The following is a 24356-nucleotide window of genomic DNA, read 5'->3' as shown; positions in this document are numbered from 1 at the left end:
TGTCTAGCGTGTGTGCAGATGTCCTCTTGAGAAGGACAACCGGCCAAGTGTGGGGACACAGGATAGTGGCAGAGCCCCCCCCCCCCCAAGAACTCTGTGGGTCCTGACTTGCTAGCCACAGGGAGTCACTCAGGCTCAGGCTGAGGGGTGGCACGGTGCAGTAGCTTTGGGAAGATCAGTGGGTGCACTGAGGTTAGGCCTGTGCGGAAAGGGGAGGTGACAGATGGCCCTGGGCATGGTGACCAGTGTGTGGATTGCATGTTCTGCAGCGTTACAGGACCATCAGGACTTGCCCAAAGACGGGACTTGGGAGGTGAGAAGGGGATGTTGAGCCAGGGGCCCTAGGGGTTTAATCTGGTGGCTGAGTGGATGAGGGACCATTCCACGGCATCAGGGCCCAGGAGGGTGAGCAGGACAGGGAAGAGGGGCGCAGGTGGGACATGGTGAGGGGAAGGCACCCAGGGCCAGCCACTGGGGAGACAGGAATGTGCTCAGAACTCCTGAGAGGCCTGAGGGGGGACTGACCCCACGCAAAGGAGGGGACAGGGTGCCTGGAGCTTGGGATCAACAACCTATTTATTATTAAACTGCAGAATGTAATTGTCGCAGTGATCCCTGGAGGTGCTGATTGTGACCACCTCCACTGTACAGATAGGGAAACAAGCTCAGGGAGCGCAGGGATTTCTGCCCAGGGCCTAGGCCGCTGCAGGTCTATGGCGTGACCTGGACCGGATGCCAGGGCCCCTCTGCATCCTCCATGGGAAGGGGGGTGGCTCAGAGGTGTCCACATCTGCCGGCCTCTGCCAGGACTCGGGTGGCTGGTGTGGGGGCAGGAGGGCGGGGTACCGCGTTGCCTCCCATGCTCGCTCACCTTGCCCTGTCCTAATTGGGGGGGCAGCTGAGGGAGGAGGCTGAGGGCTCACAGAGAGAAGCCCCAGGAGGGAGGAGGGCAGGCACTGGTCTGGGCTGTGGTCTTTTCCTCCTTGTGCGTGAGCCCCAGGCCACATCGGCACTAGCTGCAGGCGGCAGGGCCGGCAGACTCACGGGCGTGCGCTGGGCTCAGAGCAGGGTGCAGCTGCAGCTTCGGGCCTCCATGGCCACCAGCAGCAGCCTCAGGTTGCGAGGCGAGTAGGGTGGGTAGCGGATGGAGTAGATCTTCTCCAGCCCGGGGCGGCGCAGCAGGCAGGCACGGTGGTGGGAGAAGGTATCAAAGGAGAACTTGCCGTGGTAGCTGCCCATGCCGCTGGCACCTGTATGGCGGCATGGGACACGGCAGTCAGCCCCGTGGTGGCCAGCCAGGAGGATGTCAGACCTGGCCTCTGCCGGTCACACACCGTAGGACCTCAGTTTCCCCATCTGTAAAATGGGCTAATCATGAGGCAGTGTGGGTAAAGGGCTTAGCCCCGAGTCTGGCACCAGAAACAACTTGGTAAATGTTGGAGACGCCAGGTGCTGGGGCAAGACAGGTCAAGAGTATGGATTCTGGAATGACTGCTCAGAGTTGAATCCCAGCCCTGAATTAGATCTGTGACCTTGGGCAGTTGACTTCACCTTGGTCTTCTCTGTGACATCGGACGACAATCCTAGAGCTGTGGGCTTTGGGTGGGTGTTCAGACCCATGGACACAGTAAGTGCTGTGTTGACTCCAAAGTGTCTAGGTAGGGAGGCCGTCGAGGACCAGGCTTCGGCACTGCAAGTCCAGGGGATCCATGATGGGTGGAATTGAGGGTAATGAGGGAGGGCTTCCTGGAGGGAGTGAGGCCCAAGGGATGTAGAGTTGACCAGAGGACTAGGGTGGGTGGGGGCAAGAGGGACCCAGCCTTAGGGGACAACTCAGAGAGCCTTGGAGGTGGGTGCCCTGCAGGGGAGCAAGGAGAAGAGGTGGGAGCAGGACACCATGGCCAGACCAGGAAGGGCCGGGTCTCAGGAAGCGGTGAGTCAGGGCCTTGCTCAGTCCTGTGGGGAGTAGCAGGATGGGATTTGCCCCCAGACAGACTGCCGCACTTCCCGGAGAAGAGGGGCCGGGACTGGAGACAGGCAGTCAGGTGGGCTAGGTTGGGGCTCCAGTAAGAGGCCAGCAGTGGGGCCCAGTCCTGGGGGCCCACACAGCCTGAATGTCCACTCTCAGCGTGCCATGTGCTCCTGTGGCATCAGCTGCCCCCAGGGAGTATCCAGACCCACCTGGACAATTTGCCAGGCCCTGCTGGACAGTGGCCCAGGTGCCTAGTGTGGACATATGCCAGTCTCTGACTCTCCCATGCCACTGAGGAGGAGGCGGGATCAGAGAGAGACGTGGCTACCCCAGATCACACAGCCATTGGGCTCGCGGGGACCAGCCCTGAGGTTTCTTGCCTCGGAGGCCAGGACTCAGCAGCAGTCATGGAGGCTGCTGGGGCCAGAAATCTCCACTCCCCTGGCTTCCCGTGGGCCGGGAACAGCCCCTGTCTCCTGGGGGTGGGGGGTCACACACCAAGTGCTGGACTGAGGGGACACAGGAAGGGTTCCAGGGGCAGTTCGTAGCCTCCCCCTGGAGTAAAGGGAGCACGTGAGGCCGCCCCATGTGCGCTGGTGGGCAGACTCGAGGCCGTGCCTTTGATGAGAAAAGCAGTGGCTGCCCAGGGACAGGGACCACAATGGTGCCAAAAACCCCAAATGGCATCCCTGTGGGTCCACCTCCATGTGCACACGCAGGGACAGGTCTGGAAGGTTTCTGCGGGATGGAGGTGTTGGGGTGCCCTCAGGCTAGTAACAGTGAGACAAGGCAGGGCTCTGCCGGCACCTACCCACTCCTCCGAAAGGCAGGCTGGCGAGGGTCATGTGCATGAAACCGTCGTTCCCGCAGAAGCCCCCGCTGCTGGTCTGGGCCAGCACTTGCTTGACCACCTGTTTGGGGGGCGGGGAGAGCAGCCATGAGGCCTTGTGGCCGGGCAGCAGGAGGCCAGCCAGCAGCCAGCACCACGGGGCCCCAGGAAGAGTCCGGCCGCCCTGGGAGCTGCAGGACTGGTGTCACAGGTGGGGGGTGTGATGTAGCAGCCTGCCACTGAGCCCCCAACTCCGGACATCTTTCCTGATGTTTCCCGAGCAGCTGCTCGAGCGTGGCCCGTGCGGGGTGCTGGGGACACAGACTCAGGGCCAAGAGGGACGCAGGAAGCCCAGCAGTCGCCTGGGGACCTGAAGAGTTCAGGGTGAAATGCCAGGTAGTCAGGGAAGCACCCCAGGGGAGGGATGTGATGTGCCTGCCGCCTCTCAGGGGAAGGGGGCCCCCCAGGCAGAGTGAAGGGCACGTGCAGAGACCCAGGTGTGTGGCCCAGGGACGGCATTTAGATGGGGTGATGCAGCCAGATTTGTATTTTAGAAACATGAATGTGGCCCTTGCTTGACTTAAAGAAGACCTTTTCTCTTTAACCTACAGGTTTATTGGAAGAATGAGAGGGGGAAAGATTAGTAAACACTCGATAGTCATTGCCAGAAACCTCCGCTATATTTGGGTACGACATGTGATCCTGAGCTAACTGCTGTCTGCATGTGGGTAGAGGGAACCGCCCGTCAGGGGGCTCAGAAGTCACATGGAGGCCGGTAATTACAGCGGCAGAAGAGGGAGCACGAATGTCACTGTGTTTCTCGGGAGTGGCCATGTGTCGTAGGCGTGACTTTGTGTCCCCCGGGGCCAGTCAGCGCTGGGCATTCAGAAAAGCTTGGAAGTCACAATGCCAGATGAGCCCCTTCCAAAAAACCCAGGTTGCAAAGTTTCTGAAGTTAATATTATCCAGATAGAGCAAGGCTCCCTGGAGGAACGGCTAACTCGGGCTGGGGCAGGGAAACACGGGATGAGCCGAAGCATCTCGTGAACCCTGAAAGGAAAGAAGTGGTTGGAAAACAAAAGGATGGGGGGGGAGTTGCTGAGGCGCACAGCAGCTCCCAGTGCCCAAAGAGCGACAACCTGAGCAAGGACACAAGGCGGTGCTGTGTTGTAACCCGGAGAATCAAGCAGCAGGTGCACACGGGTCCATGCTGATAGAACTGATTCAAGAGCCAAATCTTTCTTACAGATTCCAGGGGGCGTAAGTAGGTGTCCCCCTTCTTCGGCAGGTGGCGCTCAATCACGCCCCTTCCACAGAAGGTGGGCTGGACTTAGTGACTTGCTCCCAAAGAAGAGGAAGGTCTTGTGGTGAGACCCCTGGCAGACAGGACCTCGGCCTCAGCAAGGATGTGCGGATCTCAATCGCTGAGAGGAGGTCAGAGGCCAGCCCCCGCCTCCGTGGTATTCTTTCACGAGACAAATAGCAGACCACTGAGGTTGGGGACATTCTGCAAGGGACCCTGTCAGCACCCCTCAAGCTGAGGGGTGGTCACAGCCCAGAGGAGCCATGACAGCTAAATGCAATTTGGGGCCCTAGCTGGGCTCCTGGGGCTGAAAGAAAAATGCAAAATCCAACTCACATTTGGAGTGTCGTAACAGTAATGGACCAACCACTGTTTCTTAGTTTTGAGGGACAAAAGGCCCCTTGAATGGGGGAAGCTGGTATCAGGGTATATTGGGACTCCCTGGACTATCTTTGTCTTCTGTAAAGCTAAAATTATTCCAAAATAAAAAGTTTCTTAAAAACATACTGCCTGGACGCCTGGGTGGCTCAGTCGGTGAAGCGTCTGCCTTCGGTTCAGGTCATGATCCCAGGGTCCTGGGATTGAGTCCCGCATCGTGCTCCCTGCTCAGCGGGGAGTCTGCTTCTCCCTCTCCCTCTGCCCCTCCCCCTTGCTCATGCTCCCTCTCTCTTCAAATAAACACATAAAATCTTTAAAAAAAACCCCACACTGTCCAATCTGCGAGGGATCTCATAAGAGCTGGGTGAGAGAGGAAGGTGTGCCCTGCTCTGTGGCTGCCTGCCCTGTGCCCTTGAGGCTCCCAGGATGCCCCAGGGCCTGAGCAGGGCAGGGGGCTGGGGTTCATTGTTCTTCCTGCGTGTTCTGGCCCTTTATTCTCCCCTGGTCATTCCACTCTGTTGTCTGTGTGCCTTCTACGAGCCAGGCACTGGAAGGGGACATTTGACCACCAGCCGAGATGGTGAGGAAGATGGGGGGGAGCTGCTGCTGGAGCAGGGACAGGAACCCTGGAGACTGTGGCTTAGGTTGGAGGACAGAGGAGGCCCAGCTGCTTCAGGGAGAAAGGACAGTGACAGAGCCAAGAATGCCCCCATCCCAGAATTCCTGTGACTAGTCCAGAGAAGCAGGACTTGGTCTACACTAGTCCTGGAGCCACCTCCCCTTCTGGGGTCACTACTCCACCATCCACTACTGGCCCCTGCCCCCACCTCTGTCCAGCCCCCACTCAGCCCTGCCCGAACCCACCTACCCGGTTGCTGTTGGAGAAGGCATACAGGGCCAGTGGCTTCTCCCGACGGTTGATGAAGTCGATGGCCTCGTCCAGGCTCCTCACGTTCACGATGGGCAGGATGGGGCCGAAGATCTCCTCCTGCATCACCGGCTCTGTCTCCCGCACGTCCACCAGCACCGTGGGGGCTGCGGGCACAGGGGACGGCTCAGCCCTGGGGCAGGGGCTCGGGCAGGGCTCAGAGGGCTTCTGGGGAAGAGAGCGGCCCCGCGGCACCACAGGAAGGATGGTGAGGGGTTCTCCAGCCCCGGTGTGGGCTGAGGTGGAGCGGAGGTCAAGGAGGCGGGTGCCCCCGCTGAGCTGGGTGGTGCGGCTCTGGGAGCCCCGGGGAGGGGCGGGGCGGGGCGAGGAGGTGCCGGGGGCGGGGCGAGGAGGCGCCGGGGGCGGGGCCCAGGTTCGCAGCCCAGGCTCGCGGCCCACGTCCTGGAAGGGCCTTCGCAGGGCGGTGCGGAGGCCCGGCGGTGGCAGCAGCGGCAGGGCCGACTCACCAATGTAGCGCTCGCTCTCGTCGCTCTGGCCGCCGATGGCCACGCGGCCACAGCCCAGCAGACCCCGCAGCCGCTGGAAGTGCTTCTCGCTGATGATGCGGCCCAGGCTCGGGGAGCTCTGGGGGTCTTCGCCGTAGAAGCGGGTGATGGCGGTCTGCAGGGCGGGCAGCAGCCGCTCCTGCGTGTCCGGGCTGCACAGCACGTAGTCGGGGGCCACGCAGGTCTGGCCGCCGTTGAAGTAGCGGAACAAGGCCACGCGGTTGGCCACGGTCTGGGGGTCGCAGTCGTCATCCACGTAGCAGGGGTTCTTGCCCCCCAGCTCCAGTGTGACGGGTGTCAGGTGCTTGGCGGCGGCAGCCATGACGATCCTGCCCACACGGGGGGTTCCCTGGTCGTGAAAAGAAACCAGGGGGTGACCCTCAGTCACGTCAGCCGGGTGGGATGGCCTCAGCCTGGGGGCTGGGACCCCTCGAGGGGTTTTCACTCCCTGGCCTGTCCTCCCTAGAGAGGTGGTGGAGCTGGAGGGTGCTAGCCCTGCCCTGGCCCTTCCCTGCCAGTCTCTACACCAGGACCTTGCTCACGGCCTCCACCAGACCAGCCCCAACAATGCGGGGTCTATGTAAGGGTCTGCACCTGGCTATGTAGTGGTCTGCACTCAGCAGCAAGCCAGGCCCCTGGCTCCCTCTCCTGACCTGCCTTGTTAGAAATCCAGGAACCCCTTGCCCTGCTTCTGATCCCGGCCTCCCCCTGCCAGTGACTCCTGCTGGCATGCCACTCTGCTCCCCTCCCCACCTCTCCAGTCTTCTCCAGAATCAGCAGAGGCTGCTCTGGTCCAAGGCCAGAGTCCAGCTCCAAGGGCTGCCATTTGGGTCTCTCTGACCTAACCTGGCAGCCCTGCCGCCCTCGCCACCTACCCTTCCCTCTGCTCCTGACCCTTGGCTCAAGGGGCCACCTGCTTGTCTCCGCCTCTGCTCTAGGTTGATCTCCAGGGTCTCACAGTCCCCTCCATCCCTCTTCCCCCCACCTAAAGTCCCCCATATCTCAAGATGTTCCTGCCCATGCCTGGCCCAGGGTCCCGCACTGCCATTTCTGCTGGGATGGCCCTCTCTGGCCACCACAGCCTGGGAGCCCGATGTCCCTGCTCTCGCCTCCTCCAGCTTCCCTGCCCTTCCCCCCACCCCACCCCGCTCCAGGCCCACCCACGTCTCCTCACCTGTCCACTCCTCCCTCAGGTCCTCCTGTCTTTCAGAACATCTCCTTGTCTGTGAGGCCTTCCTGCGAGGCCCTCCTTGTCTGTTGAAGCCTGCCATGCCTCCCTGCCAGAGTCCCTTCAAGGGCCCCACCAGTCCCGTGCTATTCTCCACTCTCGTCCTGTCCCCTCGTTATAATGTGAGCTCCTCCAGGGTGGGAGACTTTGTCTCCTTAGCCCTCGCTTTATCCCAAGGTTGGACGGTGTCTGGACAGGGCATGTTCTCTCAGAAAACAGTGAGCAAGTGAAGGGATGCTTCCCCAGGCCAGGTGCTGTGACAAAGGCTTCCATGAGCTCACATGCCCTCAAGACAGACCTGTGACTGTCGTCAGGTAAGGAGAGGCCTGAAGAAGTCAGGAGCTAGTGGGAGAGTAGGTTCCGGTCAGTCTGCTGGCCTCTGCGCAGGCTGCCCAGGTTCCTGGCTCCAGTCATGGGGGGCCAAGGCCCAAAGCCCGCTGAGCTGCCGAGTGGGATGGTGGAAGGTGGGCCGCCCCCTCCCTGGGTCCCCTCATGCTCCTCCAGCCACCAGGAACCTGCAGGACCAGCTGAGGACTCTGCCCACCTGCTTCGAGAGCAGGCTCCCTGTCAGCCAAGGTGGGGGCCCGTGGGCCCTGTCCTGGGCTCGTGGCAGGCTCTGGGTGGGAAAGGCAGAGACAACACTGCCCCTGCTCTGACGTGGACAAGGTGCGCAAGGCACGAGGCCAGGAAGCAGGAAGGCTCAGAAGCTGCTGTCTGCCCTGTCTGCTTTCTCTCTCCTCCAGAACCTCGGCCAGGTACCACGGCTCCCTGCCTCCCCTGCTCCCTCGCCCTTACAGAAACTCCCTCTGGTCACTTGAAGCCAGGTGTCTGGGCCTCATGGGCATGCCAGAGAGATGGCAGATGACCTCGGAGAACAATTCTAACTGAGGGCCTGGGAGGAAAATCCAGCCTTCCCCAATCCTGGTCCCTGGAGTGACCCTGGCTGGGTGCCGTGGCTCTTTTGTTCCCTTGGCCTCCAATCCCTCATCTGTCCAGCCCTCCACAAGGCCCCTGGGTCAGTGGGGTCATGTATAAGGTCCTGAGGCCAGTGGGTGGCACATAAGGTCCCAGGGGCACCTGGCACCATGGGAACTTGGCACGGGCAGGTGCAGTCATCTGTGAGACTGTGACCAGTGAAGGGGCCACCAGAGGGTCCTAGGGGTCAGGGTTGTTGACCGGCTCTAGGGGCACAGAGCAAGCTTGTCCTGGAGCCAGTCTGGTTCCTTCCTGGCTGTCTGTGTGCCTGGGTCCCTGTGGCCTCTCTCAGGGTTGGGGACAAGACCCCTGAGGGGGTGGCTGGGCTCGACCAGCCCCCATGCTGAGCCCTGCAAGCCCCGCCCACAGCGGGCACCCCAGCCTCACCCGTGAAGAAGATGTAGTCGAACTTGTGCTCCAGCAGCTGCCCGGTCTCCTGGGGCCCTCCCAGCACCACGGCAAAGCAGCTCTGCAAGGCGGGGTGGCAGACGGCACCCTCTGGACCCCAGTCTGGGGAACTCACAGGGCTGCCTGCCTGTGTGGGACTGCCCCCCCCCTTGCCTGGCCTGACCCACAGTTTCCAGGGCTCTAGATGGGCCAGATGGGAACAAGGGGGGAGCGGGGAGCTGCCCAGGATCCCCAGCAGAAGCAGCCCAAAGGGCTGGGGTTGGGGGGAGTGGAGGCCAGGGCAGCGTGGTCAGGGCTGACCAGAAGGCAGATGGGAGTCCCCGGGGACACGCTCCTCAGAGCACAGCTGTGATCACCGCCCCTCTGTTTCACTCAGAGGGAAGGGGCGGAGGGGGCAGTGACCTGGCCATGGCTGCACAACCCAGAGGAGGCGGGATTGAGGTTGGAACTCGGGTCCCTCCCAAGGGGACCTGCCTGGCCCTGCTCAGCTCGGCCCACTCCATGCCCTGCTCACCTGGTCCAGGTATCGGGGCAACACCTCGGCCAGGATCTTCTCCGTGCTCCTGCTGAACTCCGAGGGCTTCAGCACCACGCAGTTCCCTGCAGGGCACGGCAGGGCGGCGCAGGGCAGGGGGAGCTCTGGGAGAGGGGTGGCCCCTCCCATCTCCATTCAGTCCTTACACCTGCAGGGCAGGTGCCAGCCTCACTCTTCTCCCAGGTGAAAATCTGTCTCAGAGAGGTGACTGACAGGCCCAGGGCCCCACCGCCCAGGGATGGTGGGCCAGGGATGGTGGACCAAGGATGGTGGGCCAGGCGGGGGAACCAGCTTTTCTTAGCCACCCGTCACCAGCTCCCTGCTCACTGGCTCTGTGGGCCACCAGGAGGCCCGAGGGCGGGGACGGCGGGCAGCGGGAGGGTGGGAACCGCTCTCACCTGCAGCGAGGGCGCCCACTAGCGGCACCAGGGTCAGGTTCACGGGGTAGTTCCAGGGGGCGATGATGAGCACCAGGCCGAAGGGCTCCTTCCGGATGAAGGCGGAGTCCAGCTGTGTGGCCTGGGCCCGGGGCCAGCGTGGTGGTGAGTGGTGGGGCCTCGAGTCTCCCAGCCCCTCCGCGCCACCCGCACCTGGCGGGGCGCCCACGCGCCCTCACAAAACCCCTCCCCGCCGGGGCCTGCTCACCAGGTTCTTGGGCACTTTCTCATCCTTCATCCAGGACCTCAGGTTCCTGAGGGCCAAGTCAATCTCGTTCTGGCTGATTCTGATCTCAGACACCTCCGCCTCGAAGGCCGACTGCAGGGGGGAGACAGGGGCAGGGTTCGGGCTGGGGGGCACCGGGGGGCACGTGACATCTTAGTTGCTCCTTCATTCATTCACTCCATGTTCAGTGATTGCTTCCAGCACTCAGGAGCCCTTCCTGTGCCGGGAATGCAGCCATGACCGAGAGCACGGACAGCCTGCCCCACAGAGCTGACGTCGTGGGGGAACAGTCACCAGAGTGACACAGGGGGAGGGGGACAGAGACTGCTGGAGTGTGTGCATGTATGTGCACGTGTGTGTGCATGCGTGTGTGTGCGCGTGCGTGAATGCATGAGTGTGTGTGCCTGTGTATGCGTGTGTGTGTTTGCTTTGCTTTATACAAGATTATCAGTGGTGGCCTCTGGGATGAGGTGACTTCTGAGCAGCAAGCATCAGGAGGGAGGGAGCCCATGGATACCTGGAGGCAGAATATTCCAGGCAAAGGGCATAGTGCGTGCAAAGGCTCTGAGGTGGGTGCAGGCTTGCTGTGTTCCTGGTTAGCAAGGAGCAAAGTGGATAAGGCGATGGCAGCAGGCAGCACGGGTGAGGACTGTCGAGCAGAACACTCTGGTTTCATAAGGGCGAAAACAGATGATTCCAGAAACAGCTGATGAGGAAGCCTGAGCCTCACCTGTCTACAGTCCTGGGGCATCATGGTTAAGAGCAGGTCTGGGGACACTGAGAGAGGGCGCAGGCATCACCAGGAAGCCACACCCTCAAGATAAGTCCTTGTGGCCATAATTTGCTGTCCCCAAGGGATGACCCTGGATGCCGTGAGGCACTGGTCTCAAAGTCCATGGCTGCTCTGGGGACAGGGCAGACACTTGGCGGGGTGCCTGTGAGACAGGAGGGTCCCAAGGAAGCTACTGAGGGATCCCTGGCTGGCACCAGGGTGTCTATCGTGACGTGGGTGGGGCCAGCAGGCCCCCTGGAAGGGCGAGACCTCACCAGTTGGCAAAGAGCCACAGGCCTGGCCCTGAGGAGTTTCAGGTGTTCAGGGGCCGGTGGAACACAGGGGGTGGGTCTGGACACTGTGGCCTTGTTGGCAAGTGCAGAGGACATTTTGTCCAGAGAAGAACCCCCTGGACAGCTGTCCTGGGGCAGGAGCAGCCAAGCAGTGGGGCCCTGTCGGCTGAGGGGGTGGGAGGCTGCCTGTAAGCAAATGCATTGCCGTGGCTGCTGCTGGAATTGGGAGGAGCTGAGCCCTCAGGCCTGTGGGTTTGGAGAGAGGCCAATGATGATGAAAACTTTTCTGAGTGAAACTGAACTCATCCATGGCCTACGAGGTGCTACATGGCGTGACCTGCCTCCCTGGACCTCATCTTGTGTATATCTCTGCATCTCTCACTCCCCTCTAGGTTTGCTGGCCTCTCTGCTGCTCCTCAAGCACAAAGGTCGCTTGCCTCAGGGCCTTTGCACATGCTGTGCCCCCTGCCATTTCCTCCAATGTTCTCCCTCCTGCAGGTCTCTGCTCAAATGCCATCTCCTGAGAGAAACCGCCCCTGCCTCCCACATACAAAACCTGCACTTGGTCCTCCGTCTTGCCCCTTTCACACCGGGAGCGTCTCTCCGTGGCCCTTGAAACCATCCAGAGTGTTCTACAATTAGCTCTTTATTGTTGGGGTGTGCCTCTCTCCAGAAGGCAGCTCCCTGGGCATAGGGACTTTGTTTTACTTTCTGTCGTATCCCCAGAGCCTAGAACGGTAGACTGGGCACATGGCAGGTGCTCAGTAAAACGCTGCAGAGCGGATGAGAAGGGTCTGGATGGACGTGTGCCCAAGAGGCGGTCAGGGCACAGGGAAGGCGTGGGGTTTGCTGGGCGCTTCGTCCCCCCTCAGGGAGGATGCTGCGGTCCCCATCCTGCGTGTGGTCCATCCCCCGCCCCCCGCCTCTTCCCCANNNCCTGCCCCCCCCCGCCCACCTTGTGCAGGTCCTGCGCCAGTGCTTCCTGCAGAAGCTGCTTGTTCTCCCGCAGGAAGCATCTCAGGCCCTTGAGCTGAGCTGCCCGGAACTCGGCAGGCCTGGTCCGCCCTGAGCTGAAGGCCTCCCGCAGCCGCCGCAGGGTGTCCGCGAAGGGGTCCATCCTGCAGGGAGGGGGCGGCGTGGGCCGGGGCTCCCCACCTTCACGGGCACTCTCCCCGCGTCCCTGGCTGTACCTCCATGGGCTCCCCGACGCTCCTACAAGGACTCACGGTAACCCCAGAGGGCCGGGGCTGCCCCTCCTACACACCCAGACACACACAGACCCTTGGCTGGTGGGCAGGAGAGCCCTGGACCTTGAAGTGGGCGCAAGACGGGGCATGGGCTCAGGAACAGCTACCCCGCAGCCCCTAAGGGTAGGCAGGCAGCCAGGGGACCACACTTCTTCCTGCCACACAGAAATTAGCCCCAAGCCATGGCGCCCGTCCCACTCGGGTGCTCCCCCTGGAGATGGGGCAGCCCTCCTCCCTGCCAGGCCTGCGTGGAGTAACCAGGAAGAGTTTGATTAGTAGAGGACAGTCCACCAACGGCCACCGTGGCCCCCACCGGGGGACAATCCAGACACAGAATACACTGTGCCTCCTGCCCCTGTCCTGGGGGCACGGCCTGGGGAAGCCAGGCTGGCTGGTGGTGGCTCAGGGGGCTGGGTGACCTGGGCGGTGGCCTCCGCTGTCTATGTAGCTGTCACCAGCCCCAGTGTTGGAGGAGCAGGGAACAGTGGGGGGCAGGGGCTGAGGGGGCGGTGATGCCTCCATGCTGTCATCAGCCAGGGCAGGAGACCCGGGTGGGGCCCCCACATTCCCCCGGGCCCCCGCCTGTTTAATTGAAGCTCATCAGAGGAGCAGTGTGACGTACTTGCTTCTTGGCCTGGTGCCAAGGACCCGTGGGGACCCTTTCCTCCTGCCCTCTCTGACTCCCTTCCCTTCAGGCCTCAACTTGGTGAATGCCTCCCCTAGGCAGCCCACCCTGATTATTCCCTCACACAGGGAGTGGGTTTCATCCTCTCTCCTACTGGCCCCTTTTTGCCTACCTACTTGAGTTTGGTCTCAGTGGCTCAATCCCCTTATCTGTCAGGGGGGTAAGATAGCGCCCACCAGCTGACAGGCTGTTTTTCAAAGATGAGACCATGCTGTCCAGTTCTGAGCCCAGGGCCGGGCGTCAGTGTGGCCAAGGCTGCCAGCTGTTGTTAAGTGGCTACCCCACGGCCCTCAGATTTTTGGAGTGATCCATGGCCCTGAGAGCTGAGCCTGCTTCTGCCAATAAGATGGTCTGGCCCGAAGGGCACTCTGTGCTGAGGGCCTGGCTGGATTCCTGGGCATGATGGGGGCCAGGCTGACCCCACAGGCCTCCTGCTCTGGTCAGGAGATACTGAGCACTTGCCTGGGGGCCTCCAGAGAGGGTGCCAGTGTAGCAGGAAGGGGATATTCTCAGAGCCCCTCTCGGCCCCAGCCTTGCCCCCAGACCCCACCCTCCTTTTTGGAGGAAGGGGCGCTGGCCAGTGCGAGAGCTGGGAGCCGAGAGCCCTACTGGCCCCCAGAGCTGCCATCTGGGCTTGTCCCCTGGCTCGGCCTCCTACTGGTCTTATGACCTTGGGCAGGCCACTCATCTCTCTGCCTCAATTTCCTTGTCTGTAAAGTGGGGATAATAATAGCACTTGCCATGGTCCTGAAAAGTAAATGACATAAGGCCCCCTAAAGTGTTGGCCACTGTGCACGTGACATGGGCTCGAGAAAGGTCAGCTGCGGTTAGGATCACCAAGTACCTAACAAGTGCTCCTTTCTGTCCACCTGCTGCCACTCCTCGTTCTGCCTCGAGGGCACCTCCAGGCCCCTGCTGATGGACGCTGAAAGCAAAGCACACCCACCTCACCTGCCTCCCCAGGGTCCTCTGCCCTTTCATAAGCTATGTGTGCAGAACCCACAAATATGTAAGGCACGTAACTGGAATGGCACACCTCTGGGCGAGGGGAACAGGGAGGTCTGCGGGGGTGCAGGTCTGGACAGAACATTCCAGCAGCCTCTCCTGGCAACACTGAGGCCAACTCACCCAATATTGCCCCCCCCCCAGGTTAGTCACTGAGCGACAAGGGGTGCCCGTTGGGGGATGGGAAGCTGGGCACTGCCAAGTGTGCCCAGGAGCCCAGGCCACCTCCTGCCTGGGATCTGGGGAAGCCTGGGCCTGTGACCTCACAAAGGACACACAGATGAGGGGCTTCCTGGATTGGCCTGGGCTGGGGTCTTTGAGCCCACCCCCACCCCCCGACCCCACACCCCCGACCTATGTGTGATACTGTGGAAGCTTGTAAGGATGTGGAGTGACACTTCCTGTGCCTGCGTGACTCGTTTGACCACCATGACAGCCTGCCTAGGGCACCGTCTTGTCCCCGAAAGGACAGGGACACCTCGGCACAGAGAGGGCAAGGAGGTGGCCCCAGACCACCCAGCTTCTCTACACCGGAAATTGGGATGCCCACCCCCCCTCTTCATCCCCCTGTGTGGCAGCCTGACCCCTGGGGAGAGAGGACACCTCGGGGGCTGGCCCGAGCTGCAGACACAGGGCCCGTGGGCCGGGGTGCGTGGCTGGACTCGGGCGGTGCCCTCGCTGGTTGTACCCCGCTCTCTGCCTCTGTCTCCTCACCATTCCACCCTGCTTCCCCTCGTGGCCTCCTTGGGCTGAGTGCTGAGGTCCCAGGGGCTGGCGGGCCTAGGGGTCCCCCGCCTGCTTAGGGGGCCCCAGCTTCAACCACCTGCTGCACTTGGGTGAGGTGGGTGGGGGGAGTTGCTAAGTCAGTAGAAGGTGACGAGGGACAGGCCTCTTTCCCTTGGCTTGGAGGCCAGGGGAGGACAGGCCACATCCCCTCAAGGCCTGGCCCTGGGGACTCGAATCATCATAACGAGCAGGTGCTGGCCGCATGTGCCAGCGTGGGTGTCTGCACGGCGCCCCTGGGGGCAGCCGAGGCCCAGACAGGCTGCATGGCGTCAGGGAGGGGTGAGTCAGCTGGGCACGCAGGTCGGCTGGCTCCAGGGCATCACTGGGAATCTGCTGCCCCGACCCCAGCCATGCACGGGGGCCAGTCCTGCTGATGAGCTCTCCGGGCTGCAGGCCCTGCCCTTCTCCCCACCCAGCCTCCGCACACTCTGTCCTTCTCTCTGTCTCGGCTTCCTGAGCTGTCCCGGACGCTTCCTAAGAGAACCCCCCGCCCCGCCACCTTTTTTAAAAGTAGGCTCCACACCCAGTGTGGAGCCCAACATGGGGCTTGAACTCACAACCCTGAGATCAGGACCCGTGCTGAGATCAAGAATTGGATGCTTAACTGAGCCCCCCAGGCACCTCCCCAAAAGCCCCCTTTTGCTAGAGTGTCAGGGCCCAGTGATCTGGGGGCAAATCCCAGCAGCCCTGTTTGTGAGCTAGGAGTCCTTGGGCAGGTTCCTCGGCTCCCCTGTGGCTCCCCTTCCCCATCTGGGAAGTGGGGATGGTGCCTGTGGCGGCCGCAGGGCGCTGCTGGGAGAAGTCAGGCGTGCAGGGCTGTGTGCGGCCTGAGCCCTGTGAGTGCTTGGTGACGATGGCCCCGAAGGAGCATTATTCAGACAGACCGCGAAGGACAGCTGTGCCAAGGGGGCTTCAGGGAGGAGACCCTGGGGTAGAGCCCAGCATGGGCACCAGGGAGGCAAGGACATCAGCCCGAGACCCACGTGGGGGCAGGGATGTGGAGCTGGCCAGGGTGACGAGATACACATGGGGCTCTGAGGGTCTGGGAGACCTCAATCAGGCTGTCAGGGGTGGAGGGCACAGGGCCGGCCTTGATGACCCCACAGGTCCGGCCTTGATGACCCCACAGGTCCTGATACCCCAGGGTCTCCAATCTGTTCTCCCCCTGGAACCTGAACCTGGCTTTTCAGGGGCTCTCCAGAAGCTCTGGCAGAGTCCCCTCCCTACAATGGGGGCTGGGGAACTAGGGGTCAACCCTTGGACTGTGGGCTGAGCCAACACCAGCCCCACCCCACAGAGAGTCCCCCAATGCTGAGTCCCTCTGACGATCAGTGCCTCCTCCAGGCAGGGCAGTCTGGCTAGCCCCTCCTTCCTGGACCCTGGCAGAGCCCGCTCCCAAGAATGGGACGTCCCAGAGTCATGGGTACCCCGGCCCCAGCACCGGGCTCGCCCAGCAGTGCCCAGAAACTATGCCTTGCCAGATGGATGCTTGCCCCAGCCCCCAGCCCCCAGCCCCCGCCAGGGATGGGGGTGCATTCCCTCCTGGGGCAGCCGGGTCCAGAGCTGGGGCCCTTAGCCCCCGAAAAGATGTGCTGTAACCCCAGTGAGAGGAAGACGGCGGCCCAGCTCAGACAAAATGAGGGTGGCTGCCGGCCACCAGCCTCAGGAGCCCCAGAGCCTCTCAGCCCCTCCCTCTCCGGCTCTTAGGTCTGGGCAGAGGGAAGCGCCTTCCTCCTTCCCCTTTCTCTCCGGCAGGCAGAGGAGCTCCGCGAAGACAAAGCCGGCCTGTGTGAGCGGCCACCAGCGGCCAGGCAGCCCTCAGCCTGGTGTCCCCGAGCAAGCCCACCAGCCAGGTCCCGGGCCCTGACTGCTGGCTACTGTATCCCCGCCTCCCCGGGACGGCGTACCTGAGGCCCCGCCAAGCTGCCCTTCCTGCTGGCCGTCCCTGCTCTGCCCCGCTGCCCTGTCGGGGTAGGAGTCGTTATGAAACGTCCGAGACTGGGCGGGCCCCTGGGGCGGGGCTGCCCTGGCTGGGTGCCTGACCTTGGCGCTGGGCCGGCTGGAAGCTGCAGGCGGAGACTTCATTACCTCTCTCAGGGGCCTCTGGATCTTCTCCTGGACCACAGAGAAGGAGCCCGGGCCCAGAGAAGGCCAGCAAGAGTCCAGGGCCACACAGCAGATCTTCAGGGAGCTCTGAGCAGAGGGGTCCAGCCCAAGGTCTCACCAGACCCAGGCCCAGCTGGAGGAGGAGGTGAGCCCGCAGCAGTGGTCCTGGGAACTAAGGTGTGGGTGGGTTCCGGTAGCCTGGAATAGCGGGGAAAGCCCTTCCCCCATCCCACCCCACCCCTCCTGCCCCCGTGAGCCTTGGTTTTCCAAGTGCAAAATGAAGGGATCAGATCCAAAGATGGCAGAAAGATAGCGTCAGGGCCCGTGCCCACCGACCCCCGTTCCCTAGCTCTCCCCGCATCCGTGTCCAATGCCACCTCATCCAGCACCCCCTCTCAGAACATGTCACCCTGCAACCTGACATCTCCCAATGAGAAAACAGAGCCCCAGAGAGCAGACCAGACTTGACCACACAGGGCATGAACGGCTGGGACCCACACTGGAAGATTGTCACCCAGGAGCGGAGGGGCCGTGTCCATCCCCAGAGGTCCCCTCCCACCTCCCAGGGCAGCGCCCCACCCTCTGCCCTCTAGGACAGCTGTCAGGATAAGTGTCACCATGGCGGTTCCTATGGTCTTACTCCTCTGGTGTCTGAGTTGTGCCAAGGGGGCCTGTCCTCCGTCCTCCCGCCGCCCCCACCCCAGGCACACCTGTCGGAGCCAGCACAAAGGGGGATGGCTCCCGCGCAGTTGCTGGTGTCAGACAGGCGGGTGGTTAGTTTACAGGTGTGGGGGCAGGAGCGTCCTTTGTGCCATCACCCTGCGCCTGCCACCCTGGGCCCGCCACTGCCCTTCTGTCTTGGTGCCCTGGGTGTCTGCCTGGTATCCTGGCCTGGGGCCTCTGGGCCAACCCGGCACCTGGGAGATGCTTCTCACCACCCCGGCCCGCCTGGCTCCCCCTGCCTACCTGGGATGCAGGAGGGGTCTCCGGGCCCACACCGGCTCTGGTTGCCCTGGAGGCTTCAGCCAGCTGGGACAGGGGGAAGGGGCTGCGGAGGCCCCCGTCCTCTGTGTGGGATGGAGCCCCCAGCCGCTGCCTGTCACGTGGCTCAGCATGTGACAGCCCTGCCCTGCTGTCTGGAGCTGAGCCAGGCAAAGGCAGTGGCAGAGCCAGCAGCAGGCGGGGCTGGGCTGGGGCTGAGCCTGGCAGCCCTCAGTCAGGAACCAGGCCCAGAGAGGGGTAGCCACTGGTCTAAGGGTACACAGCAAATAGGGACCCACCTGGGGAGGTAGTGGTGGGTGAGATGGGTGTTGCGAGATCCTGAAGGGACCCTTCCTGGCCAAGAATCACCTTATAGGGACCACCCAGGAACTTGTCATGAATTCGGGAACAGCCTGGGACATCTCCCAAGAGGCCTGGCCTCCTGGCACAGGGGTCCTAACCTGGCCTGGCAGTGAAGCTCCCCCAGTCGGAGGGGGCATTGTCCCTTGGGGAGGAATAGGTACCTCCCCCTCTCCGGGTTGGAGGTCTCTATTGATCCTCGAAGGTCCAGGGGTTCAGTGCGGTCTGAGCTTGTCCCTGTTGTAGAGAGCTCAAGATAAGTGGGGAGAGGTCTGTGTGGGGTACCACCGGGAGGCACACTTAGAGCCAGCTCTGATGGGTGACAGGCTCTGCCAAGGACCCAGGTCGGCCAGGTGGGGTGCACTTTGGGGGAGCACAGAGGTTAGAAGAGGGGACACAGAGGCCTCGCTCCCCCACATTTGCCTCAGCCGTGTGCTTTGGCAAGTCCTCCGGGTTTTAGTTTGGAGGTTGGGATGAACTGACCATTACGGTCACCTTCCGCCTCCTTCTCCAGGGCAGAGAGGTGGGGGAGGGTGGGCCGCTCATGGGTCATGGCATCAGGCAGGCTCATTAATTCACTCATTCGTTCACTTCTTCCCTCCCTCAGATCCCTGGTGAGCCTGGCTCATGGGGCCTCAGACCTGCCAGGACCATCGCACCACCTTGCCTGCTGACAGAGCCTCAAACCAGGCCCCTCCGCCCACCTGCCAAGAGCCTTGAGCAGGTCGTGGCCCCTCACCCGGTCCTCTTCGCTTCCTCCCTTGTGAAACGGGGCTGTCTCTGCCTGCCTCACAGGCTGCCACAAAGGAGAAATAGGAGTGCATTTGGAATCATCTGGTATACAGCAGGTGCTCAATAGGCATGGATGCCTTTCTGCCCTTTTCCTGCCCTCCTGAGGGAGTGGCCACCCTGGCCTTGTCCCCGAGGCCCTGCCCCCAGCTTTCTTCCTTGTCTCTTGCCTTAGAGGCAGGCCCTCCCCGGCTCTTCTCCCCCCTCAGAGACCAGCAGGACCCACCGTAGGCGCAGAGGTCAAGGCCGCTGGCGCCCGGGGCGCGGCCGGCACGCACTCAGCGCACCTCTACTAAGCACCCAGGATGTGGTAAGCACCGCGCCAGGTGCTCCACACAGATCCTCATGGAAGTCTCAGACATTGCAGTCCCAGCTCGCGGGAGAGACTACAGCTCAGAGACGCGCAGTGACCAGGGCAGGCACACACAGGAAGAGTGACAGAGGGGCTAGTCCAGCCAGGCCCACAGCGTTTCCGGGGCGCCCTGAGCCCTGGCTTAGGAGCCCACGGGGTCACCCTCACTCCTGGGAGCCTCATCACTCGGCTGAAAGCAGCAGGCACTATTTCTTGGGCATTTGCTCTGCCAGGCACCGACCGGGTTCTTGGCACAACTCCGCTTGGGGACCTCCCAACAGCCTGTGGTGAGTGTCATCCCCAAGGCTTTTAGTTTGAAAAATGGCAAAGAGTCAACTCCGTGCCGGGGAAGCGGTGTCAGGTGAATGAGCAGTGGCCCAGCGCGGCCCTCTCTGGGACACGGCGTGGGGTCGGTTGCCCCACACACCCCTGGAGATGATTCGCGGCATCTGAATTGGAAGCAATATTTCTTTCTCCTGATTGCTTTTCTGTACAGAACATCCTAGTATATCATCATGAGAACAAAAAAGCAAACCTGTTAGAGAGAAAATAATTTGAAAACTGTTGCGGGGGGTGGAGGGATATGGCTACTCATTCCTGGGGACTCGACAGTGAGTGAGTGCTGTGAGGCCTGGATGGGGGTGGGAGGGGTGTGCTGCCCTCACTCAGTTCTCAGTCCTGTAGGCCAAGGTGGTGGCATTCATCCGGGTCCCCCCATGCCAGCCTTGGAGGCAGTCCCAGGCCTGAGGGTCGAAGGGAGGAAGTGGTGTCATCAGCCCCCAGGGGGTCAGAGGGACCCAGGAAATGCTGGCCCACGATCGGGGCTCTGGGATCCTGGCAGAGCCAAGCTGCTGCCTGCGTGCCTCCTTCTCCCCACTCCCCAATCCTCTGCCAGCACCCAAATCTAAGCAGGGAGACTCTGGCTCAAGAAGTTGAAAGCTCTTGTGTCCAGGAGCAGTTTGCCCAGTCTGCTGAGCCCGACGTGGTTTTGCTGCTAGTGTCTGGGCATAAGCAGATTTGGGGAGCCCTGGTGCCCCAAGTGCCTGCTAACCACTTCCTCTGGCGTCCCCATGCGGGAATGCTAACAAGACCAGAGTTACTCATTACTCAACTTGGGACATTTGTATGTGTGTTCTTTGTGTCTTTATTTTTTTTTTAAAGGAAATGATATTTTTTTCTCATTTAAATGTAAATATATTTCCTTTTTGCTTTTAATAAGGTTAGAATAGTATCATTAAGCACTGGGTGCCATAATGTCAGGTTTTAAACCAAGCTACCAGGACTTCCCCCTAAAAATGTTCTGAAATGAATTGATCTTAATAAAGCAATTTAACATTAAAAGTCACCCAGGGCGCCCGGGTGGCTCAGTCGGTTAAGCATCTGACTCCTGGTTTCAGCTCGGGTCTTGGTCTTGAGGTCGTGAGCCCTGTGTCGGGCTCTACACTCAGTGCAGAGTCCACTTGGGTTTCTCTCTCCCTCTCCCTCTGCCCCTCCAGCTCGTGCTCTTTCTCTCTCTCAAATAAATAAATCTTTAAAAAATAATAAAATTAAATTAGAAGTCACCCAGACCACAGAAGGAGTCCATGTGTAACAAGGACTTTTTTTTTTTTTTTTTTACGAGAGAGAGCGCATGTGTGAGTGCAAGTAGAGGGGGTGGGGCGCGGGGAAGGGCAGAGAGAGAGAGAGAACCTCAAGCAGACTCCACACCCAGCTTGGCACCCCACGCAGGGCTTGATCTCGCGACCTCAAGATCATGACCTGAGCCTAAATCAAGAGTCAGACCCTTAACTGACTGAGCTACCCAGGCGCCCTGACAAGGACTTTAATTAAATAATTCTGGGCCCCTAAACTGTACAGTAACCTCCTTTATAGGGCTGAACTGTGACCCAGAGAAAGCCTGCACTCTCATGGGAAGTCAGAATCTAAGAAGCGGCCACAGAGCTGCTGGGCAAGACCACGTGTCACACCATGGGAGGTTCTGGGACAGATGGGTGCTGGTATTTTCCTTATGGGGCACAGACCATGGGCTTCCTGGAACAACGTGTCTGCTCCCCTGTTAGCTTCTCTTTGCTTTGTGGTTGTTTCTTAAAACACACTGCTTGATTTCCTCTTGGGGACCTTCTGGTGGGAGATAAAAAAAAAAAAAAAAAAAAAAAAAAAAAAAAAAAAAAAAACCCAGAGAGTTCTGAGTTGGCCCGAGACATTGGTCATTCAGCGAACCTTGCCCCTCTCCCCCTGAGTGGAGAAGCCCACCTTAGGGACTTTTACCCTTGGACCACACACACCCACTCAGGGCGTGGAAATGCCTCACACTGTCTGTGAGCTTCTCCCCCTGCCTCACGGGCTCATGACAGACGTGGGCTCTTGGGCCCCAGTTTCAAGAGGCCGCATCTCAGAGCTTCCTGGTCCCTTCCAAAGGCACCCACCTTCCCTCTCTCCATTCGTAAGACTTTTGTGGGCCTGCCCTCTTCCTGATGTAGGGACAACTGAACACTTCCTGTCTTATCTCTCTCCGCAAGAACCGTCTGGCCTGGGGTACCTCCTCTCTCTCGCCCCAAAGGTGTGCTCTGGCATCTAGGAGGCCCCCACCACCCCGTTTTTTGCCAGTGGAAGTCCTTTCCCGCTTACTTCTGTGCGGTAGGTGGGCAAGTAGCAGGGTCCGTGCAGGTGAGGTGCTGGGGTTTCCCGCACTAATGCCAGCGAAGACCTGATACCCAGCTGGGGGGATGCCCTGGGGATGCTGCTCCAGGGAGAGAGGGCCCTTCCCCAACCTCTTCCTCCCTGGCTCGTCCTGGGTTCTTGGTCACGGGTGCTGGAGGAGACGTGGCTGCCAGCCCAGTGCACTTGGCTTAGAGGCCTCAAGGGAAAAAGGGTTTTATAGCCCACAGATGCTAGTGTCTACCCAGGCGCAAGATGGTTTTAGAAGGGGAAAGGGCTCGTTCTTGGCATCCTCCTTACTCTCCTGCAGAGCCTCGGGACCCCCTGCCTCCTATTCCCTGCTCCACTGAGCTCACTCCCTGAGGCCATACCGCCCACCTCAGGCAGCCATCTTCCCTCCTCCCGGCCACGTCTCTTGCTCAGCCACCGAATTCTACAGGACTTCATCCTCCTGGGGGCATCAAAGGCCCCCCCCCAACCAGCCCCATGACCTCCTGGACCTCTTCATCCCTTCCCACCCTGCGCCACCACCACACCTGGGACTTGGTCATTCCCCCAAGGTAATGAACCCCAGCGTCCATCCTCTGACCACAGCCTCCTGGCCTCCTGACCTCCCAGCCTCCCAGCACCCACTGCCTCCCTGCTGTCCTGTCTCTTCCTGCCGTCTGCTCGGCCCACATCTGCACCTGGGCGTGGTCTGGAGAAAACAGCAGCCGGAAGCCTCTGCAGATCCATGCCCTCCACACCCCCAGCCCCCTGCCTTCCCAGCAACCCTTTTGAGGTGGGTATTTGTCACCCATTCACTCACTTACCTACCCATTCACTAAGTGCTGGCACAGTCTTCTGCGTGAAGGGTACGTGGTGAGCATTTGCCAGGGATGGGGTGGGGTAGGGTGGGGGAAGAGACCAGTCAATCACAGCAAACCAGGAGGGAAAGAGAAGTGGGACTGCCAGATCATATGGCAGCTCTACTGTGAGTTTTCTGAGGAACCCCCAGACTAGTCTCCAAAATGGCCGGCCCAGTTTATCATCTCACCAAGAGTGCATGGGGTCCCTTTTTCCCCACATCCTCACCAACACCTGTTATCGGTTGTGTTCTGGATTCATAGCCACTTTTCCAGGTGTGGTTTTGATTTGCTCTTCTCTGATTAGTGATGCTAAGCACCCCTTCATGGATCGGTTGGCCACTGGGATGTCTTCTTTGGGGAAAAAACATCTAGTTAGTTCTTCTGCCCATTTTAAAATCAGAGTGCTTGGGGTTTTTTTTGTTGAGTTGTATGAATTCTTTATCGATTTTGGAACCCCTGACCTGATACGCGGTTTACAAATATTCTCTCCCATTCTGTAGATTGCCTTTTATTTTGACAGTTTCTTTGGCAGTGCAGAAGCTTTTAAGTTTGATGTCGTCCCACCTGCTGATTTTGTGTGTGTGTGTGTGTTGTCCGTGCTTTTGGTGTCATATTCAAAGGACCTTTCCAAGACCAATGCTAAGGAGCTTCTTCCCTGTTTTCTTCTAGTTTTACCGGATCAGGTCTCGTGTTTAAGCCTTTGATCCGTTTCAAATTAAATTTTGTGAGGGTATAAGATGGGGGTCCAATTTCATTTTTCTGCGTGTGGTTATTCAGGATTCCCGACACTGCTTGTTGAAGAGTCTGACCTGGGAACTGTATATTTTAAAAAGCTTCCGAAGGGTTCCCAACCAGGGTGATAGCCAGTGCTGGGAGCCTCAGCTCTTACAAGGCAAGAACTTCGCGGACTCCCTGCAGCCCAGACCCAGCAGGAGGGCTCTGGACCTGCCGCGGGGTCTTCCCACGGGAGTCCAGCAGCCACCACTAGCTCAGCCTCCCATCGCCCCGCCAGAGCTCCCACCTGCAGATGCCAAGCTGTCACTGGGGAGCGCGTGGGAGGTGGGCATGGGCTGGCAAGTCCCGTGCTGTGGGAGCCCTCGGTGGGGCTGCTATGGGGGCTCTTGGCCGACCTGCAAAGACGCCGCATGGGGCCTGGAGGTGGGGCTAGGGATGACCGTGGTAGCACCGAGGGGAGCCTATTGAGGGCCTGGCACTTTTCTAAGGCTCTGCATTCATTTAGTAATCCGGTAACAACCCTGGCAAGCAGGGCTGAGTGAGAAAGCTGAAGCCCAGAGAAGTGGAGTGAATTCCCAAAGTCGCAACGTCAGGAAGCGGCTGCGCAAAGATTCGAACCCACAGCTCACGTCCCTGAGGCCGGGTCCTTGCCGCCCCCACACCCGGTCACGCTCCCCACACCCCCGCGCGCGCCCGGCCCCTCTAGACACGCCCCTCGCGAGGAGGCGGCCCGCGGGGCGGGGGCAGGTCCGGGCCGCGGGGAGGAAGTGCCGGGCGGGCTGCTCACACCCGGGGCGGCCGCCGCCAGTGCTCCGGCCGTGTTGGGCCATGGAGGCGGTGCCGCCGCTCTACCGGGTGGCGGGGACCGGGCCGCAGGGAGATGAGGACCGGCTCGGGGTCCCCGACGGGCCCGGGGCTCCGGTGAGCGGGGACGGCTCTGTGACGGGGGCCGAGGACCCGGAGCGCGGGGGACTTCCAGGGTGGGGGTGTGATGCCGCCGTCTGGGTGGGCGGG

At 60.8% G+C, this 24356-nt stretch overlaps 2 protein-coding genes and 1 long non-coding RNA gene across 5 annotated transcripts in view; 2 read left to right on the top strand and 1 right to left on the bottom strand.

The window, feature by feature from the left end:
• Positions 1-562: 562 nt before the first annotated feature.
• ALDH3B1 (aldehyde dehydrogenase 3 family member B1) lies at positions 563-16633 on the bottom strand. 2 transcript variants are annotated; one of them, XM_034644887.1, is made up of 10 exons: positions 16421-16633; positions 11746-12002; positions 9708-9818; positions 9461-9581; positions 9042-9127; positions 8496-8588; positions 5878-6265; positions 5351-5517; positions 2784-2883; positions 563-1250 (listed from the first exon to the last, which is right to left on the bottom strand). In XM_034644887.1, the coding sequence occupies exons 1-10, from the start codon at positions 16596-16598 to the stop codon at positions 1060-1062; spliced, it is 1692 nt and encodes a 563-aa protein (XP_034500778.1). In that variant the 5' UTR covers positions 16599-16633; the 3' UTR covers positions 563-1059. The 2 variants fall into 2 exon arrangements, with proteins under 2 accessions (XP_034500778.1, XP_034500777.1); XM_034644886.1 differs by lacking the exons at positions 9461-9581; positions 9708-9818; positions 11746-12002; positions 16421-16633 and having other exon boundaries at positions 8507-8588; positions 9042-9361.
• LOC105238530 lies at positions 16261-22416 on the top strand. Its single transcript, XR_857286.3, has 3 exons — positions 16261-16484; positions 16611-16764; positions 18568-22416. It is a non-coding gene; the product is annotated as an uncharacterized LOC105238530 (long non-coding RNA).
• A 1673-nt stretch (positions 22417-24089) lies between these two features.
• The window catches only part of UNC93B1 (unc-93 homolog B1, TLR signaling regulator), a 12602-nt gene continuing 12335 nt past the window's right edge, over positions 24090-24356 (top strand). Inside the window, exon 1 of one of the 2 annotated variants that reach the window (XM_034644874.1) lies at positions 24090-24263. In XM_034644874.1, coding sequence (XP_034500765.1) covers positions 24171-24263 — 93 coding nt within the window. In that variant the 5' untranslated portion in view covers positions 24090-24170. The remainder of the gene's footprint in view (positions 24264-24356) is intronic. The other variant, XM_034644875.1, reaches the window with a different exon arrangement.

Source organism: Ailuropoda melanoleuca, chromosome 16 (assembly GCF_002007445.2).
Source record: "Ailuropoda melanoleuca isolate Jingjing chromosome 16, ASM200744v2, whole genome shotgun sequence".
NCBI lineage: Eukaryota > Metazoa > Chordata > Mammalia > Carnivora > Ursidae > Ailuropoda > Ailuropoda melanoleuca.
This window is presented reverse-complemented; position numbering and strand designations above follow the sequence as displayed.